The 21,066-nt window shown below is 31.3% G+C and overlaps 1 protein-coding gene across 4 annotated transcripts in view; it reads right to left on the reverse strand.

Annotated features, from left to right (window-relative positions):
• LRBA (LPS responsive beige-like anchor protein) overlaps positions 1-21,066 on the reverse strand; it is a 742,057-nt gene that overhangs the window by 593,698 nt on the left and 127,293 nt on the right. For all 4 annotated transcript variants that reach the window (XM_074272516.1, XM_074272513.1, XM_074272515.1 and 1 more), the window contains exons 19-22: positions 19,554-19,662; positions 18,990-19,071; positions 16,871-16,994; positions 16,391-16,583 (exon numbers count right to left, since the gene is read on the reverse strand). In XM_074272516.1, the coding sequence (XP_074128617.1) occupies positions 16,391-16,583; positions 16,871-16,994; positions 18,990-19,071; positions 19,554-19,662 (508 nt within the window). The remainder of the gene's footprint in view (positions 1-16,390; positions 16,584-16,870; positions 16,995-18,989; positions 19,072-19,553; positions 19,663-21,066) is intronic.

The following is a 21,066-nucleotide window of genomic DNA, read 5'->3' on the forward strand; positions in this document are numbered from 1 at the left end:
AACTATATAGAACTTAATAAAATAAGAACAAAATTCATTTGAAAAGATCTGAAGAAATGCAAATTAAGATACCATTACACCTGTCAGATTAGCTAAAATGACAGGAAAAGATAATGATGAATGTTGAGGGGATGTGGGAAAACTGGGACACTGATACATTGTTGGTGGAACTGTGAATGAATCCAACCATTCTGGGGAGCAGTTTGGAACTATGCTCAAAAAGTTATCAAACTGTGCATACCCTTTGATCCAGATGTGTTGCTACTGGGATTATATCCCAAAGAGATCTTAAAGCAGGGAAAAGGACCTGTATGTGCCAAAATGTTTGTGGCAGCTCTTTTTATAGTGGCTAGAAACTGGAAATTGAAAGGATGCCCACCAGTTGGAGAAGGGCTGAATAAGTTATAGAATATGAATGTTATAGAATATTATTGTTCTATAAGAAACGATCAACAGGATGATTTCAGAGAGGCCTGGAGAGACTTACATGAACTGATGCTAAGTGATATGAGGAGAACCAGGAGATCCTTGTAAATGGCAACATTAATATTATACAACGATCAATTCTGATAGCTGTGGCTCTCTTCAACAATGAGATGATTCACACCAGTTCCATTTGTGCAGTGACAAAGAGAGCCATCTACATCCAGAGAGAGAACCATAGGAACAGAGTGTAGAACACAACATAGCATTCTTACTCTCTCTATATTGTTATTTGCTTACATTTTGTTTTCTTTCTCAGTTTTTCTTTTTCTTCTTTCTTGATCTGATTTTTCTTGTGCAACAAGGTAATTGTATAAATATGTATACATATATTGGATCTAACGTGTATTTCAACATATTTAACATGTATTGGACTACCTGCCAGCTAGGGGAGAGGGTGAGGGGAAGGAGGGGAAAATTTGCAACAAAAGGTTATGGTAAGGGTCAAGGTTGGAAAAATTTTCCATGCATATGCTTTGTAAATAAAAAGCTTTAATAAAAAAAAAAAAAAAGAAAAGAAAAGATTTGGAATATCAAGGGAAATTATGAATTAGGAGTGAAGAAAGCATAGCATTTTACATATCAAACTATATTATAAAATTGTAGTCATAAAAATCATTTGGTTTTGCTTAAAAAATATAGAAATAAATAAGACAGAACAGACAAGGGAGAATCAAAACAATGAAATTCAATAAAGCAGTTTTTTCCTAAATCAGAAAATACAACTTACAGAAGAACTTTCTAGTTAATTTGGGGAATTAGGGGAGAAGACTAAAAAACCAGAAAGGAGTCTAGCAGACATAAATTAAGCTCAGGCTTAATTTCTCATCTAATAACACATTCCATAAAATATTCTAAAAGGATATATGACCTTAATATTAAAAATTATAGCACATAAAAATTAGAAGAGAAATTAAATCTTATATCTCTCACAGTTATGGGGTTGGAGTTGTATTCTTAATCAAAGGATAGAGTTAATTACAACAGATAAATAACTTTTTAGGTACATGAAACTGAAAAATTTTTACACAGATAAAATTAATGCACTTAGAAATAAGAAAGGAAACAAATGAACGGGAAAAAAAAAAAAGAAAAAAAAAAAAAAAACTTTGTATCAAATGTCCTTCATAGAATTTGGTTTCTAAGCTATATAAACAATAGATATCTAAAACTAAAACTACTGAAAAATAGGCAAATACTACAAGCAAACAATTCTCGAAATAATTGCAAAGTATTATCAGTCAGATGAATGCTTCAATCATTAATAATAATAAAAAGTAATACAAACCAAAGTAACTCTGAGGTTTCACCTCATACCCTAAAAAATGGTAAAGATGACAAAAAAATTGGCAATAGTCAATGGTGGAGAGGGGGTTGGGGAAAAATAGGAAAGTTGGTGCATTTTTAATGCAGCCATAAATTGAAACAAACAATTTTGAAAAGCAATTTGGAATTATGTAAATATCAGGAATTATATGAGCAAAATTACGAGAAACACTTGCCACAAAAATAAAGTCAGATTTAAATAATTGGAAAGACATTCAGTGTTCTTGGATAGGCCAAGCGAATATAATTAAGATGACAATACTCCTTAAACTAATCTATTTATTTAGTGCTATACCAATCAGACTCCCAAGAAACTATTTTAATGACCTAGAAAAAATAACAACAAAATTCATATGGAACAACAAAAAGTCGAAATTTTCAAGGGAAGTAATGAAAAAAAAATTAAATGAAGGTGGTCTAGCTGTACCTAATCTAGAACTATATTATAAAGCAACAGCCACCAAAACCATTTGGTATTGGCTAAGAAATAGACTAGTTGATCAGTGGCATAGGTTAGGTTCACAGGGCAAGATAGTGAATAAAAATAGCAATCTAGTGTTTGACAAACCCAAAGATCCCAACTTTTGGGGTAAGAATTCATTATTTGACAAAAACTGCTGGGAAAACTGAAAATTAGTATGGCAGAAATTAGGCATGGACCCACATTTAACACCACATACTAAGATAAGATCAAAATGCGTCCAAGATTTAGGCATAAAGAACAAAATCATAAATAAATTGGAGGAACATGGGATAGTTTACCTCTCAGACTTGTGGAGGAGGAAGGAGTTTGTGTCCAAGGGAGAACTACAGACCATTATTGATCACAAAATAAAAAAATTTTGATTACACCAAATTAAAAAGTTTCTGCACAAACAAAACTAATGCAAACAAGATTAGAAGTAACAAATTGGGAAAACATTTTTACAGTTAAAGTTCTGATAAAGGCCTCATCTCCAAAATATACAGAGAATTGACTTTAATTTATAAGAAATCAAGCCATTCTCCAGTTGATAAATGGTCAAAGGATATGAACAGACAATTTTCAGCTGATGAAATTAAAACTATTTCCACTCATATGAAAGAGTGTTCCAAATCACTGGAATATCTCTATCATAGTGGAAAATACATTTGAATGAGCCTAAACCTATCCATATTGTGCCTCACCCTTTATTTATTATCAGAGAGTCATTGAAGAGTTATTTCTCATATTTTCTCATTTTCCAAAAGTTATTTCTCATCTTCCAAAGAGTCCTCAATAATCTTGATGGATAGACACCTTGTTATAACAAAGCAGTACTAAAAGGTTTTCTTAACTTGAATTAACACATTAAGATACTGGATTCTCTGTATTTTCCCTTGTGAGAAGACAAATGTGGTTCATTGTTGAACAGCACTCCTGAAAGCCTGCTTATCCCCAACTAACACCATCATCCAGAATGTTCTCAATTCTTATACTAGACAACCTTCATAAAAACTTTGTACATATGTAAGAAATCGAATCAAAGATAGGTAGTAAATGATATCTTCTCAGTCACCTTTAACCATGCTTTGTCATCTTCCCCTCTTTCAGATGACTTCTAAATAATTATTTCAAAACACTATGGTATATAACTTAAGGACTATTCTCATAGCGAAAGACTATGCCAGTCTGCTGAAATGCACTTATTTTCCTTTTTTTTTTTTTTTTTTTTTGATGTTATTTTGTTTTTGCAGTGTCCAATACCTAAAAATTCATTTTTGAAGAAAGTGTCCATGATAGAGAACCATACAGCTTCTATATAATCTACACACCTTTTGTCTTTCTTATTTCTTTCTCAAAAACAATACTTTCCTATAAAGTTCTCTCTATCCCACCTTTACAGTTAGTACATATACAAAATTTTTAAACGATCTTTAAAATCCTCTTCTCTAAAGATTTTAATATAACTAGATACAAGAAAATTGGCATGTGGGGGCAAGGGGAAAAAATCCATATAACTAGTATTGTCTTAAAGAAAAAAGGAACTTAGGTTGACATGTCTCTCCTTTAAATTAAAAAAAAAAAAAAAAAGGATATAAAAAGGAACCACTGCCTACATTAAGAATCTTTACATTAATTTTTTGGAATTCCAAATAATTAAAAGTCTAGAATGAAAATAAGTTCCTTGTCATCTCAGGGCCTCAATCTCCTCCCATGAGTTGTATTAGCTAATCTCTTCCATTATTTCTAACTATAAAATCACATAGCATTATAGGTTTTCAGGACTATAAGGATATAATGAATAAAAGAAGACTCAGGGAAATGCAAAAAAATAAAAATAAAAACAAACAAAAACACCCACCACCTCCTGAGTTCTTTTACCAGAATAACCTGCAGCTTTTCTAGTAAAATGAAGGAGGGAGATCCAGCCTTTTCTTTCTCCCAAAATCCTGACCTTTGCATTGCCTGTCACCCAGTCCTGGTCCTGTTCAATCTAGAGAAGACAATATAAAAATCTATCCTCACTTCACACCATTCCAAGGCCCAGCATCTCACCTACTTTTTGTAAATCTCTCTCCCTCAATAAAACTTGCTTCAACTTGCTTTGTCCATCCTTGGGCTGAGGATGAAAAACCACCTCTGAGCTACAGCAATTCTCTTCTTAGAAGTGTGAGTTGTACAAGATCTCAGAGGACATATTTACATGATCCCCTGGCTCTGATTTAGGAAATGAATGAAGAATACCAAGGTTATAGCAAGAGCTCCACACCTGACAAGGCATAATTCCTTCCATTGAACATCGAACTAGCCTTCCCAGGCTATGTCTGCCTACCACACTGAGAATAACATTTTTAAATCCTCTCTCTAAACGAAGTTATAACATACTGAACCATTCTTCCATGGTGTCTTCTTCAATGTTTGCTCAACATAAATATAAATTTTATCTTAAATCTAAAAAGGTCCATGATTATAAGCCTTTTTCACTTAACCTCTTTTAAACTAACAAACTAATTAAAGCTAACTTCAAATTATACTTGCTTATGACACAAAGTACACATTTCTTGTTGTTTGTTTCAAAATTGAGAACTGTTTTGGGTATTCTTCTGTATACCCAATGAACTGTTTTTTAAATGAATACAACCATGACATTTCAAATCCTACATTTTAACTCTAGCATATAGTTGTGAAAAGTCAATATTGAATTGGTTTGTAGCATGTAGAATGGGCATCCACCAAAGCACTACATCAAATCCACAAGGACATAATATTGAGTTTAGATTCTTAAACTTCAACTTTTGATAGGTACAAGCTAACTAAAATGACATCAAGTATATATTTCATGATAGATTTTCTGTTACCTGAAGAGCTTCCCACTTAAATGGAGAATTAGACATTAAAAAAACTGCCTGCCAGGCAATAATTTCAGCCATAGGACCTCATAAGGATCATCTGTAGTAGCAAGAATATCCATACTACTAAAATTACAATTTTTTACGTGTACCGAAATACCGAGAGTAAATAACATTAATTGTTTTCTATGTGCAACGTATAATAATCACCAGTAAATTTTTTTACAAAATACCTTATACATTAGGGAAACTGTTACATATGTTAAACTTCATGTACCTAGTCAATACCTATTTTAGGTGACTTTATCTTCTTAAAAGGACTACATTTAATCAACACTTCATGAAGTCAAATCTTTGAAGTGATCTACAAATTCTGCCACATGATAGATTTTTTCTTTGAGTTTCCCATTAACTTCTTACATTAGATCTAAAGCTTAATGGCAGCTGAATGATTCTAGGATTCCTTACAATGTGTTTCTTTTTCTTAAGACATTTGCATTTGTAACTGTAAAACTGATAATATACAATTAATTACCAGATATTGTTCTAAATTACCCAGCTAAAAGGCTAGCCATTCATCTTAGTTATTTGACAGCTAATCAATAGGCCTTTGAAATCTGTAGCGAGTACTTCTATATACTACTAGTTAAGGACACATATGAGCTAATAATTACAAGCATTCTTTCTGCCATTAATTTTAACTTAACTTGACAATTTACCTTTCCTAATAAGCAGAAAACAAATGATTAACAAACAGTATATAACAAGGTCATTTTATTATATTTTCATCATATGCAGACATCAGATTTTCACCAATTCAACAAACTAACACCTATTCTAGATGTGAAGCAACATTTTGCTTCCAGAAAGTTGTTTCTTTTTTTTTTAAGATGATTGTTTCTGAAAAAGAAAATACATTTGTCCATTACAGGTCCTTTTAACATAAAAACAGTGGTTATGTAAAACTAATGATTACTTATTACTTATTAAAGCTATTTTTAAACATCTGAACTAATATGATTAAAGGTCTGTGGAAAGCAAAAAGAAATGTCAGACACTATACAAGATGTTAGGACTACAACACTGAGGAAAACTAGATGGCATAGTGGACAGGGCACTAGCTTTGGAGTCAGAAGGACCTGAGTTTCGAATCTAGCTTCAGACACTTAACAGCAATGTGACCTTGGGCAAATCATTTAACCTCAATTCAACCCTCTTCCAAAAACACAGTTAATTTCTGAATATAAGATAGAAAACAAGTTAATCAAAAATCACTTATTATTTTAATATGTGTCAGGTACTATACTAGTCCTATACTAGAGGAGGGAGAGAGGAAGGAAGGAAGTAGTAGAGGGAACCACTAGAGACAATGTGTTCTAGGAATTAGCATGATAACTTGAAGGATGGTAGGATCAGGTGAGTTCTTTAAGGATGGGGAAAACCCAAGAATGTTCTAAGCATCAGTCAAAAGAGAAAGAGTGAAGATTAAAACAATGATTTATGGTAACAATCTTGTGGAAATGGGATTATAGAAACAAGAGTTAAACCTGACAAGAAAAGTACTTCAACAGAGACTAGAATAAAAGAGAAATGAATGGGAAATATGTTGTTAAGGAGTTATAGGATACAAAATAGGGAAAAAGAGGAAACTCAAGGCAAATATAATTTTTTCAACAAATTATATCAAGCAGATGACATAGGAGGCTTAAAGGAAAAAAAGTTTAGAAGACTTGCTATGGGAGATATAATAATAACAATAATAATAATAATAATAAAATAAATAATAATAGAGAAAAAATTAGGGACAACTAAAAAGACTGCTTTACTGAATTGAGGACCCAGTTGAGATTAGCTTAAAAAAAAACAACCTGGGGAATGTACCCAGTCAGTAGATTCATGTGAATTTTTCCAGTCTTGTACATCAGTATTTGAATCAGAATAGAGAAGAGAGATAGTGGGAGTAATTCAGGGTTAGAATTTGGCAGGAAATTAGCAAGACCAAAGGTCCAAGAGTAGAGGATAGTCTAATATTGAACTTCTTAACTCTAGGGATCAAGACTGGAAAAGGAAGTCAGGATGTTTGAGGAAATAAAAACATGTTGAAGTCCTAAAGGAAAATGGCAGAAATTAGAGTTGAAAGGAAGAGGCTGAGCTTGTGCTCCTTAAGAAAAGAGACTTAATATCACTGAAACTATATATAATGGCCACCTGGATAAGAATTGTGAGGTATATCTATAACTTTATCTATATGTGGATATGGATAGAATAAATTCTGAGACAGAGATTAGATAGACAGATAGATGGATATGGATATGGATATGGATATGGATATGGATTGAATGAACTTCAAAAGAGAAGTTGTTTCCCCACATAGGATCAGTGTGTTAGAAATATGAAAGAAGGTGCAATCGGTACAAAAAAGCATAACCAAATGGTGGAACCTAGAAATTAGGGTCAAAAGACAAGTGCATCCGAGCAGCTAGGTGCCACAGGAGATAGAGCACCAGGCCTGAAGTCAGGAGGACCTGAGTTCAAATCTGCCCTCAGACACTTACCACTTCCTGGCTATGTAACCTTGGGTAAGTTACTTAATCCCAATTGCCTCTTAAAAAAAAAAAAAAAAAAAAAAAAAAAAAACAGGTGCATGAAAAGAAAAAAGTAAAACTGAATTAGAACATGTTAAGGGCTGAAGAGATGGGGATGAGAGAACAAGAATGGTGCTAGGGGAGAAGTATAGTAATTTTTGTTACTTGAAGATTCTGTGTCACTAGGGCTTGAAGAATAAAAGATAGAAGTTTGCCAATGTGAATTCAAGCCACCTTTTTCTGAACCTCACTCATTATTTAAGAATCTTATAAATAAATGGTAAAGGAATATCTCAATTCTCTTTTTTCCAAATGTTGAGGAAGGAGAATAGGGCTTGATGTTAATGACACACCCTGACAAAAAGAGCATAAAGCTCCAAGTCTTTTTGTCCTTGAAAGAAACATTGAGAAAAGTAGCTAGTTGTTGGAGACTGCAGTGAATCTTGGAAGCAAGATACCTCAGACATATATCCAAAACTGAGTTCAGAAGGTAGAAGGCAAGTTATATAAGCTTTTGGTCTTGGACTGGATCAAGCTGAGCAACATAAATAATAGACCATGTGCTACAATGATGATGTAGAACCCAGATAAAATAGTGTTAGATCCAAATAGGTCTGCTAATGGTAGTTAATTTGAGTTAAATACCTAGCAGCACTTCACAAAAGCAAGGTAGGGCCTCCTAGTCAAAGTCAACACTCCATAAACATTTTAAAAATAAAAATTTTATCACATAGGGGAAACAACATTGGATCTAGAGTCAGGAGATGCAGGTTCCAAAACCAGTTGTCACTTAGGAACTATGATCCTAAGAACTTCATATTGTACCTCAAGTCTCATCTATAAAATAAAGACAATAATGAACATTGCCTACATTCCAATGTTGCTGTGCCAGTTAAATGAAACGATATACATAAACTTTGTTGAAACTGTAAAGTTCCACAGAAATTTGAACTTCATTAATTAGGACTTCAAAACTCTTTACCTACATTACCATATTTTATCTTCGTAACAGCTGTGAAATAAATGACAGAATCATTATTATTCTAATTTTACAGATGAGGGAACCAATTTTGAGAGGTTGCGCTACCCCAACTTACAAAACCAGTAAATATTAGAGCCAGAACATAACTCAGGTCACACAATTCCATGTATAGGTTCCTTCCATAAATAAAGTTTAATAGAAATCAGAGAAAGAGCAAATATGTCAACTGCAAAAGCACTTCCTCTAAGAATTTTAAATACTTTAATATAATCACAACAAAAGCACATAATTTTAGAGCTAAGCTAGAAAGGTCTAGTAAATAATGCCTAAATTTCTTCCAATATTCATCCACTGTTTTAGGTCAAGATGTGAAAATTGGCTTCTTTGTTAACATGTTTTGAGCAATACTCCCTTGTAAACATCTGGCAAGAATATAATTTAAACAAACAGAAGCCTTTAAACTATTTAAAATAATACTTTTTTTTTAAACTCTCCCCTTCTGATTATACTACATGATGATATTAGAAAACGTATTAAAATGTAAAGTCTGCCCTCAACACCTCCTTTTACCATAAAACTATCACCTCAGTCAATAAGTACTCCAACTTCTGCACCTGCAGTATGTATGCTCAGCAGATCCAAGTTTGATTTCACTTGTAAGACTGGTTAAAACATGCAGTATCACTTGAGTTCATAACCTGTGCTTACAATTATGTAGCTTTTACCTTAAGTGATTCTATTCAAGCAAAAAAACGAAGGAAGCTAAATTTTATCTAATTTTGCTCCTTTAAAAAAAGAAAACTTCAAACATTGTTATACATTTTATATATAAATTGTTTACACAGACCAATTTACACTGTAGAAAAACTTAAAAGAGAATTTTTTGCTTGGTAAAGAACAAAGCTAATTATTAGGTTTTTATAAACAAAGTTTTAGCATGTAATTGCTATTACTATGTTACGCCAAAGGGACATAGTTCTTTTTTTAGTCTTTATTAGACTATTTGCCAACCTATAAATTCAAAAATAAAGTTTTTTTAATTACTTGCTAAATATTAATAATTTCCTATTAAAATTTTCCTTCCTTCACATGATGACCAAACATTGTATTTTTAAGCTAATTGATTGCAATCATTAACAAAGTTTTCTGATTATTTTGGAGTGTACAAAATGATTATATATTTTACCTAATTCTACTTCTTGCAGATTAATAAATTTTAATTATATAAAAAATTTAAGTTTTGAGTATATCAAGAGTCAAAGAGTATTGACCATAGTTTTCCTTGTTCCCTATTATTAAGCTTCCCTATTATTAAGCACGGTATGAGTCTAGGTATTAAATTTTCATATATACTTGGTTCATATATTTACTCAGCAAAAATCTGCTGCTGAACACTTCAATAACTTCTATACATTTGAAAAAATGTTATAATTTTCATTAGCCATAAATAAGTTTATATATTTAATAAAACATTTTAGTAAAATTAGCTGATACAACAAAAAATTATCTTGGTTACTATCCAATATTGAAAAAATACACGAAAATAATGTGAAAATAATATAACTGGCAAGACAATAAAAATCAAATTTGTAAAAGTTACACTTAAGACTAAAGTAACTAATATAGTACAATTATGCTAGAAAAGCCCTATTACTACTTATAAAGAGTAGTGCAGCTGTTGGTGGAGAGGGTTACAGTGACAAACAGCTTTCCTGCTACAAAGGTGGCAGGAAATCTATCAAACTGGACAATAAAATTGCAATTGAGTTTCTTTGGCTTTTTATAGCAGCTGCATGTATCTTGATGTGTAGCTCTGCAAAACCTATCCAATTCTACAACACTAGTTCTTTATACACTAGTTTTTTATCAAAGAACTGTGTTGTAAATTAGTTGTATTGGGATACCAAATGGTGTGGGGGGGGGGGGGAGGAAAAAAATAAGTATCCATCCCATAGAATTGTATCTGAGAGTATAAAAAACCCTTAAAATGCTTACATTCATAGGGGAAAAAAACCCACACACACACACACACAAAAAAAAAAAAAAAAAACAAACCTGGGGTCCAATTATTCATTTAGCAACTAAACATCATACTACAAATTATTCATTTAATTCTGCACATTTGTTACATGTCCAATAAATTAATATTTTTATATAAAGCCTTGAAGTGCATATATTCATGTTAATATTTTTAATGTAGCAAAAAGTATCTAGTTGTCAACGTATTATGGCTTAAAGATGCTAAACTTGCAATCAAATTCAAATGAATCCATATATATTGACACAAGAATAGTTTTTTAAAAAACATGAATTGAAAGAAACATATTAAAAAGCATGGAAGGGAATGCACACAATACAACTTAAGTACTCATTTTCCCCCTTCCAAATAATCAATTATAGTCTTTGATGTTATTTTATAGTATATGAGAAAAAGATAAAATTTTCTTTCAACTTAAGTAAGAAACTACCATTAATAGTAACAAATACCACATGCTATTTCATGTTATTTAACCTTCTTATCAGTATTGTTAAATAATCTTTGGTACAGTCTTAAAAGTCATAAAGATTGGTTTTTGGTATGTAGTATATAGCATCTTCACAAATGTTTTCTTTTCAAATTAATTAGTAGTTTAGTGCTGTAAATCAGTGGAATAAAATATAAATTAAATAAATAAAACTATAGTATATACATAATTTCAATTGTTATTTCAGGTTAACCAAGAACATAGTAGGTGCCTGAAATACTGGATAAGCTGAAATTTAGGTAAATAAGCATAAGGTTCCAAATTTCCACAGTTTTTTTTTTCTTTTCAATGATTTCCCTTCCTTAATCATAAAAAAAGAACTAAGTTTATATTCTTTTTACCATATTTTTTCAAATTTTATGATATTTTTTGTTGTGTAATAACATTTCTTTTATTTTTCACTCAAAAATACATAAGAAACTGTGATCTTAAGAAATTTCATTAATACTTATTCCAAGGTCATGGACTTTCTATGTTTCTATGTTCCAAGAATATCTTCATCCTGAACATGCTCATTTCAGAAAAAGAAAAAGACTTTTGAAATATTGTGATTATGACAATTACATGAATGAAAGCCAATCATAGCAAAGCAATTCAAAAGAACTTTTTATAGCTACTTCCTTCCTTTTATACATGCAAATTCAATTCCACATTCAAGACAAGGCAAAATAACTCAAAGAAAAGCACTGCCAATGACTGCTTAGCACTTTGAATTCATATATTCCTTTTCAACAAATATTTACTGAGAATCTACCACATGATCAGCACTCGTCCATTGGATAGGAGGAACATAATACATGGCTATCCTCAAAATGTAGTTATAAGGACATGGTAATATACACATGGTATATACAAATAGCACATACACATTAAAAGTTTATTTTAACATTAATTAACAAAAGAAAATCCCCAAGAAGTATCAGATCAATTCATGATTAGTTGATGAATAATGCTAAATTCAGAATCATAAACATACCAAGGTGTTTATTATTAGTACATTCTAAATAGCAAAAGAAGGCTGCAAGTATATAGTAGAGGACTTCAGGATTTGAAGGAATAAGGAAAAGAAAGAGAATAGAAAAGTCACAGTACATCGTCCAGCTTACTCCTGGGCATCAGGAAATTCATAAAGAGAAGTCATGGAACTTAAAATTATATTGATAGGTTTCAAGGGAGACTTGTGAAAAACTTTAAATGACAAAATGAGCATAAAATTCATCCTGAAATCAATGCTCAAGCCAATCAAGGCTTTGCAAGAAAAACAAAATGTTTTTATTTTTGCTTTTTATCTAACAAATAGTATATGGATGTACTGGAATGGGAAAAGAAAAGACCAGTTAAAATATTATAGAGACCCTTTTAATAAGGATTTGAACTAGGATTAGAAATGAGTATGGAAAAATAAGAATGGTAGGAGAAATGACAGAATAATGGCATCTGGGAATAAACTACTTTTGTCTAAACTTCTTGGTAGTATAACATATTAGGATATCCTCCTACAGTGTTCAAAGACATTAAAATTTGGATTTTTAATTATTAGCTGAATTATTAATCTTTTTACTTTTTCATGGTTTTAAAATTTTTAATTATATCCCTTTTTGGTACAATTTTCCAGACTATAGATTCTCATTTGGGAAAGGATTTCACATATATACTGTCATATATACAAAACTTTTTTTGTTTGGTATTTAAAAATCTTCACAATCCAATTCCAACCTCACCTTTCAGACTCACTACATGTTATTTCCATAGTCTAACCAAACCAATTAATATGCCATGCCTCTTGAAAGATATTCCATGAGCTATAAATGCTCTTCTTTGTCACCTCCATATCTTAGACTCTCTGGCTCTCTAAAGACATTTCAGATGCCACCTCCTACACAATACCTTTTGCAGCTTCTACTGCTAATTACACCCAACAGCCATTGACAAAAATGTTCTATGTATATTTTGCACTGTTATTTGAATAAATGTTCTCTCCCAACAAAAAATTCCTTAAAGGTTGATATTACTTTAGCTTTGTGTCTATATTTCTAATGACTAGCACATAAACACACATCAATTTGAAACAAAGCCTTCCATGTATGTTCTCTTTGAGGCATGGAGTTGAAGCTAGGATCTCAAAAGCTTTTATCAACAGTGTAAATTATGACAAGATCTAAGTTGGAAGGACTCCAATAACACACACCTAGCTAAGTTGTCTTATCAAAATAGGACCAATCACTGTACAAATGATTAAGAAGGGGGTAGAAGTGAGGGAGAACATAACAATTCCTGAAATTCCCTATTAGGGTGTAGAGGAGTTGAAATGGAGGAGTCTTGAAAACAAAATCCAAAATTTCTGAAATGTTAAAGATACAAAACATTGCTAGGGTTTTCTAAGGGTTGAATGTCCCTATAGTAGACAAAGAATACCTTCTCACCTATATTCCAACCAAAATAAAACAATCATAAGCACAACTTTCACTCTAAAGCATTATAATACATTGTATTAGTTTGGAGCTATTCAACAGTTCAAATCCCATTAGCTCTACTTAAGAAATTAAGAAGGTGAGGACCAAGTGCCAGAAGTCTAGTAAGTAAAAGGAAACTCCCATTAGGCATTTAGGAAGCAACAAGAGCTACAGGGATTGGAAGTGAGTAAAATAAGCAGTTTTATTCAGGACAATTACTAGAAACACCTCAGAAAGGATAAAGGATGCCAAAGAATGGGTCACCCTCACATGGAAATTTGCAACAAACATTTAGCTAAACATGGAAACTTAAATAGAAGCTAAAATGGAGTTAGGGCAGACCATTTCTTTCCCAATCTTAAAAAAGAAGACATGAACAAAAACTAATAACAAATAAACATATAAAGGGATAGTGAATGAACTATTGGGCAACAAAAACGTATAGGACCCAGGTCCTGCTCTCTCCTAATGAAACAAACTTAATATTGCAGGGAAGAGGCAGATAATGAAGGGATTAGGTTGTTATGACCTCTCTGCACCCACATCTTGGAGTTGGGAGTTCTTAGTAAGTATAACTTTCTTCTTAATCCATAACTACTCCAAGAATACTGAACAGTAGCACTGACAACTAGAGCTACTTTTCCTGTAAATTTCCCCAAATAAGAGGATGATCCAGGACAGAAAGGATTTAAAGGGATCCTTGTGAACTGCAATGGACCATGATGGAAAGCTTAACCTAATTTGAAAGTGATACTAAAGGCAGCTCAGCAGAATAGTGCCAAGCACTGACCAGAGGCCCTAAATTCAAATCTGGCCTCAGACATTTGACATCTATTAGCTGTGTGACCCTGAGCAAATGGCTAACAAGGAAGGAAGGGAAGGAGGGAGGTAGAGAAGGGAAAAAAGAAAGTGATAGCAACAAAGTAGTGTAGAGGGATACTAGCAGATAGGCTTACCAATCACTGCTGGTGACCTTGAGGAATATAGTTTCTGTTCAGAATTGAAATGGAATACAAATTGCAAGGAGTTGAGAAATTAATGAGATGCAAGGAATAAAATCACATGGAAAGATAGCTTTTTCTAGAAGGCTGGCAGTGAATAAGAAGAGCAATATATGATAACTACCTCAGGAGAGGATCCAAGGAATGTTTTTTAAGGCCAGAATATATTTGGGCACATTTCTCAAAAGCAGGGAAGGAGCCAGTGAACAAAGAAAAGAGTAAAAAAGAAAGGGTATGATTGAAACTCCTAAGGGAAAAAAGAATAAATGGGATCAAGAGTATAAATATAGAGGTTAACCTTGGCAAGGAGGACTCCTTCTTTCAATGACACAAGTGAAACACAATTAGAGTGATGATGAAAACAATTTATCAATTCAAGATCTGAGATTGTGAGGATTGTGTCAAACCTACAGGAAAAAGGGACATGGACAGACAAGGAACTGTATTTACTGCCTTAGTAAATGAGTTAAAAACTAGCACTATCTTTTCATTACAGCTCTTCTATATTCACTTCTAGAGTAGATTAAGAGGAAAAAAACATTTTTTATTTCAAAAAGATAATTTTTTTTATTAAATTAAACAAAACTAACCCAAGTTGTCATCAGATATAGCACTATATTTATGAGTAGACTTGCTAAGGTAACTCTTCTCATTTAGACTGTTCTTACAAATTTTTACTTTTTATTTTTTTTCTTTCTTTCCAATGCAGGAAGCAAGAAAAGGATTAATAGTTACTATATATGCTAAAGGAATATGTCCTACTTAGGATAGAAAGACTGGAATGGCAGGGAACTCCAGAATAATATAAATGAATAAACAAATAAAATTTACAAAACCTAGAATTTCTGACATATTCCTTATACTACAATCAAAAATGAAAATAAAAAGTACTAGTAACCTTTAAAATTACGAATATGCAAGTCTTCTAACATTGTCTAAACTTGAAAAGGACATAATACTAGTATTTTCCTTAATTTAACAATAATTCTAATCTATTCTTCTAATTCTAACCTAATCTACTCCAATTTTTGTCTTTAACAACAGAATGAGCAAAGAAGGGGGTGTGATTCAGTGAAAAGAGCCCTAACTTCAGAATCTGAGAAGCTAGATTCAAATTCTTTCTCTACCACAAGATATCTGTGGCATTTTATGCAACTCCTCTCTTTTCTTCAAGTCTCAATTAATAAAATGACCTTTCATTTGAAGTAGATGATGTCTCAGGTCCTTTGTAGTTTTAAATCTAGGATCCAGTGAACACTACAAAAACAGCTTGAGGCACTAAGGGTTTCTTTTTATTCTTTGAATAGATAAGGTGTGCCACCTTGTGTTCAAAAGCTTCAAGCCATTAAAAAAAAAAATGGAAATGCACAATCAAGGGAAAAGACATTTCCTAAACCCCTATGAAATCCTGTTCCATTATTAAGACAGCTAAAAGGCAAGCACTCTTCATATTGGGACTACATGAAATTAAATCCTTTTTATTTTAACAAGCCAGAGTAAAATACATGTTATTTAAAGTTTAAACTGACCTGGTCTAATGCAATAATTTAACACAACTGAGAAACTACTTAATAATTGCTCTAATTATGCATTTCACAGAAAGAAGAGCCTTATATTAGATAAGGTTTTCCATTATTATCTTAAATTTCTTTTATATAAATATGACAAAATTTTAAATGATATTTAAAATATTAAAAAATAGTTCCAACAAAAGAAAACTCACCTTTGAATGTGTGATTGACAGTGTGTCCACCCATACTCGCCAGCCACCCCACTCATATTTGACTGCATGGTAAAGGAGAATTCGAAAAATAGCATATACCATCTCTGTTATTTTCTGCTCCTCTGAATTCTTGGGATTAAAATAGCAAAGTGAAAGCATCCATTCCTGCCACACAGAGCACTGCAGCAAGCTCCTGAAAAATGTGAGAATGCACTGAATTATTGTTCATTTTTAGTAAAATCCTAAAAAATTCAAATTATTCTAAAATAATAGGATCTTCAGTGCACATGCATCCAAAATAATTACTAGTTTAACATTAAATACTCTCATTTAGTAGTTTCCAACAATCTGAAAACCATTAATGAAACATATTCACTATTATTTTAATAAACTTTTTTTTTTTTTGGCTAGGTTACTCTCATAGAAAGTTACTAAAATTCATTTTACTACAATAAGCATATTCTGTTTATTTCTGCTTACCTTCGGTTTTCTCTGCTGTTATTAAAAAGTTTAATCATATCAGAAAGAAAGGCTCTTCGAACCTCCATGCTCTCTGGACACTGGGGAGAATTACGCAGCAGAGTAGCAATAACTTTTAGTACCTCTGCAAGACAATTCATAAATAAATAAAAACCAAAAATTCAACAACAAAAAAAGGGCAACAAGAATTATTCTGTTTGAAATTTTATATTAATTGGGTATCTCTAAAATAAATTATGTTAAATGCAATCTTTGATAAGACTATTTACTTCTTTTAAAAGCTAGTAACAATAAGAAGAAATTAGCCAATATTACTTCCTGAACTTTCAAGAATATAAGAGAATCTTTGGAAATCTAAACTAAAATTGTTTAAAATCCATTTGAATTTAAATGATATTAACATTTAGATGACTCCCAAAACCTATGTTACATACAAATGTTAATTAAATATAAAACAAACTTTTAAATTTATAAGACCCTTCCAGGATTAAGTTCTGGAATTTTTAAATAATGTGGATGGATGAATTAGACTCCAAAATAAACATTAAAACTAGGGCCAAGATGCCTGTTTCAGCATTCAAGTAATCAAGAGAAAGGCAAAAACCATCTTACCTTCCCCCCAGTATAACATTTTCTGATTCCTACTCTTTTCATTATCATCATAAGTTTTTAAAATCTGTCAAGCTTCTCTTTTATAACTGAAAAAGTAAAGCTTGAAACAAAATCCCAAAGGAAATTAAAATCTATCTATCCCTTTAAATATGCGCATATACACAGACACACTCAATTCTACTGTAATATTATAATATCCCTTGTATTAAGTTGATAGCATTTTCTGACCTCAGATTAGAAAAATGCATTAACATACAACAAAAAAATTAGAAGTTTCAAATTCAAAATTAAATAGGCACATACTGATTTAGCTTAAAAGTCAACGTTTTTCCTTTCTTACAAATCCAAAAATTACATAAAGAAGTCAATTTCTTATAAAAATATTTGAGAACTATTAAATAATAAAATAAGATTCTTCACAAAAGAAAAAAATAGAAAATTTAAACTAATAGATTTAAAACATTTATAATGTGGCTTCCTACATATATTTATATATTGTAATTTTTCCTCTTATATACTCTAATTTTTTTCAAGTTACAATCTTCTAAAGTTTAAGATAATACATTTTTTAAGTTGCAAAACAATTATTTCTAGCATTCCTGTAACCATAAAATGGAAATATCTACTCAAATAATTTCAGAGTTTTTCTTCCTTTTGTCTCAGTTCAAAGAAAAAATTACTTTCACTTTATGACTAGGAAAAATAAAACTTCAGAGTTAATATAAATAATTTATTATATTAAAATTAACCTTACAGAAACCAGTGAGAAGAAGAATTCAATGGCAGTACCGAATTAATTTCATATAAAATACAGGAAGGAAAATTTGTATTTTGAACAACTTATTAAGAATTGTAAAAAGCCAAAAGCCTCTTAAACAAAGAAGAGGATACTTTTCCATTCCAAAATTTATATTCTTCCTTTAACAATTATTTATAATTAAAGCATTTTCATAATACATAAAATATACCCTGAGATATTTAAAAGACTTCAAGAAAGATTCTGATAGACATCTAACAATATAATAAGGAAAGAACCTGCAACAAAACTCTTAAAAAGTGTTATAAACTTGGCCTACAATTTGAGATCAATATCAAGTTATATGTAAAACAAAAGACAAAGGATATAAGCTTTCTCTTTATATGATTTATGTTATGTCTAAGTTCTTACTAAATAATCAAGCTTGAATAAAATTCATTCTTATCTACTAACATTACAGAAATAGATTTTTTTTAAGATAAAAGGCAGAACAGAATAATAGATAAAAGGTCAGCCAGAGTCCTGACAGCCTGAGTTCAACCCTAACCTCTGATCTTTACAAGCTGTGTGACTCCAGCCAGAAGTCACAAACTCATGAGGTTTCAAGCATCATTCCAAAGTTTTAAGAACCAAAGGAGATGCTGATCACTATCAATGAAGGGAGTTGCCACAAGGATGAAATCATGAAACCAAATTTTAAAAAAATGAAAAAGTCATTCCACTTATTTGAAATATACATAAAATGCTCACGAGGATTTTGTATCTTCACTGATGAATCTGGATCAGGATGCTGTTTGTGTATTACCTGAGTGCAAATTTGTTCTATCAAAATCTAAAACAATGAAAAAATAGCAATATGTAAACATAATGATATTACAAAATTATAACTTATAAAATTTTAAAGCATACCATAAAATATAAGGCTGTTAAGTATTTACAGTAATGGAAAACATTTTGTAAAAATTATAAAGTAGTCCACAATTTAAAAAAATATATATTAATATTATTTAAATACACAGAATCCCAAAATTTTTAAATTAATTTTGTTTGGACATCAAGTTAGAATCCTGATGAGTGCAAACAAGGCAGAATTATTTTCAATTAAAAAATTATATTTTCAAATTATATAAAATTATTGTTACATAACTGATGACATCTTTAACACATTTATCTGAATCTTTTTAATGTGTTAAATTTCTAAATTTTTTCATTCTAGTTTTGTGGATGATTTGTTCAATTTGAAATTGTATAAAATATCCAAACCAATTCATACAACATCTTTTAAGAAACTGAGTCTGAATTCTGTGTTTGTACCTCAAAGAGAACATTGTAGGTGGTCATAGTGATAACACTTGTTTGAAGCATCAGCCTTTCAGCCAGCAATGAGAACAATCCATGTCCAAGCATGACTTCAGCTTTTCTTCTACAATTAGAGACAGGGGAATCACTGAATGTCTAATATTACTATATGTGAAAAGTATGAATAAAAAAAGAATTAGGCACAAAAGTTTTTTTCAAGTTAAATGAAAAAAAATGCAATAAATATACTCATTATCAGCTGTTATGATGCTTGGAATGTCCAAGACATAAACAAAGCTAATAAGCTTATAAATACAAACTTGGTTAAAATAAAAAACTCCATAATTACCAAGGAAAATTTATAAATGATGTAGATTTAGAATGTTAAGGACTCGATTAAAATTCTCCACAGTGCATATCAAATCTATCATTAACTGAATGACATTAACATATCACTATGTTAGGTTCTATTAAGATTAGATTCTAAAACAAAAGTAGTCAAGCTGATATGACTATCACTTGACTACATTCTGTTTGTTATTGTGGTTAGGTGTGGTAGAAATAGCACTTCCTATAGACTTTCAAGTATTATTTTGCTATAACTATTTGTTATATAAACTATTTTGTTATATTATATTATCAAAAATATCATATAATATCATATTATAATACCCTCATACTGGACTGTTACGCCTTAGACTTAGACCTGAAAATAAATTTTAATTTTAATTACAATCTGTGATCTTGGACACTCATTGAACCTCTCAGAGTCAGTTCTAGAGGCAGTTAGATGGCACGGTGGATAGAATACCAGCCTTGAAGTCAGAAGGACCTGAGTGAAAATCTGATCTCAGAAACTTAACATTTCCTAGCTGTGTGACCCTGGGCAAGTCAGTTAACCTCAACTGCTTCAGGGGAAAAAAAAAAAAAAAAAAAAAAAGAAAGCCTTCTAGATCAACATGTATAATCTATGATGAGCCAATTGTATCATTTACACAATATTGCTTATCTCCTCGATTTTTATATTGAGCAAAATATGATCAGATAACAATAATTTATTACTTGATATTAATATGAAAGGTTGATTAAAAATACCATAGAAAAGAATGGTGGGATACTCCTCAATTTCTGTAATTGGTTAAAAGTTGAAAACTTGATTTAGGAGGACTGAGATGCAGTAAGCTAAACCAATTGTTGGCCTGACTCCAGTATAAGATCCAGGATGCATAGGAGAGAGTAGTTCGGGGATCGCATAGTGCTGGCTAATTAGGGGGAAACCAGCTTAATAAGGGAACTGAGAAAGTCGAAGATTACATGCATCTGTCCTCAAATGGCAGCTATACTTATAGCCCAGGCAAAATAAAGTCTTCCCCTCAAAAATATAGACATATATATGGATAGTCATGTTACATTATAGGCATAACTAACATAAAATGTTAAAAGGTGAGGGGACAAGTCAATATTATTGAACAGGAAAAAACAATACAACTTAACTCCACCATTATACAACTTATCTGTAGGATTCAGA

The sequence above is a fragment of the Sminthopsis crassicaudata genome, chromosome 6 (genome assembly GCF_048593235.1).
Source record: "Sminthopsis crassicaudata isolate SCR6 chromosome 6, ASM4859323v1, whole genome shotgun sequence".
In the NCBI taxonomy this organism is placed as follows: domain Eukaryota; kingdom Metazoa; phylum Chordata; class Mammalia; order Dasyuromorphia; family Dasyuridae; genus Sminthopsis; species Sminthopsis crassicaudata.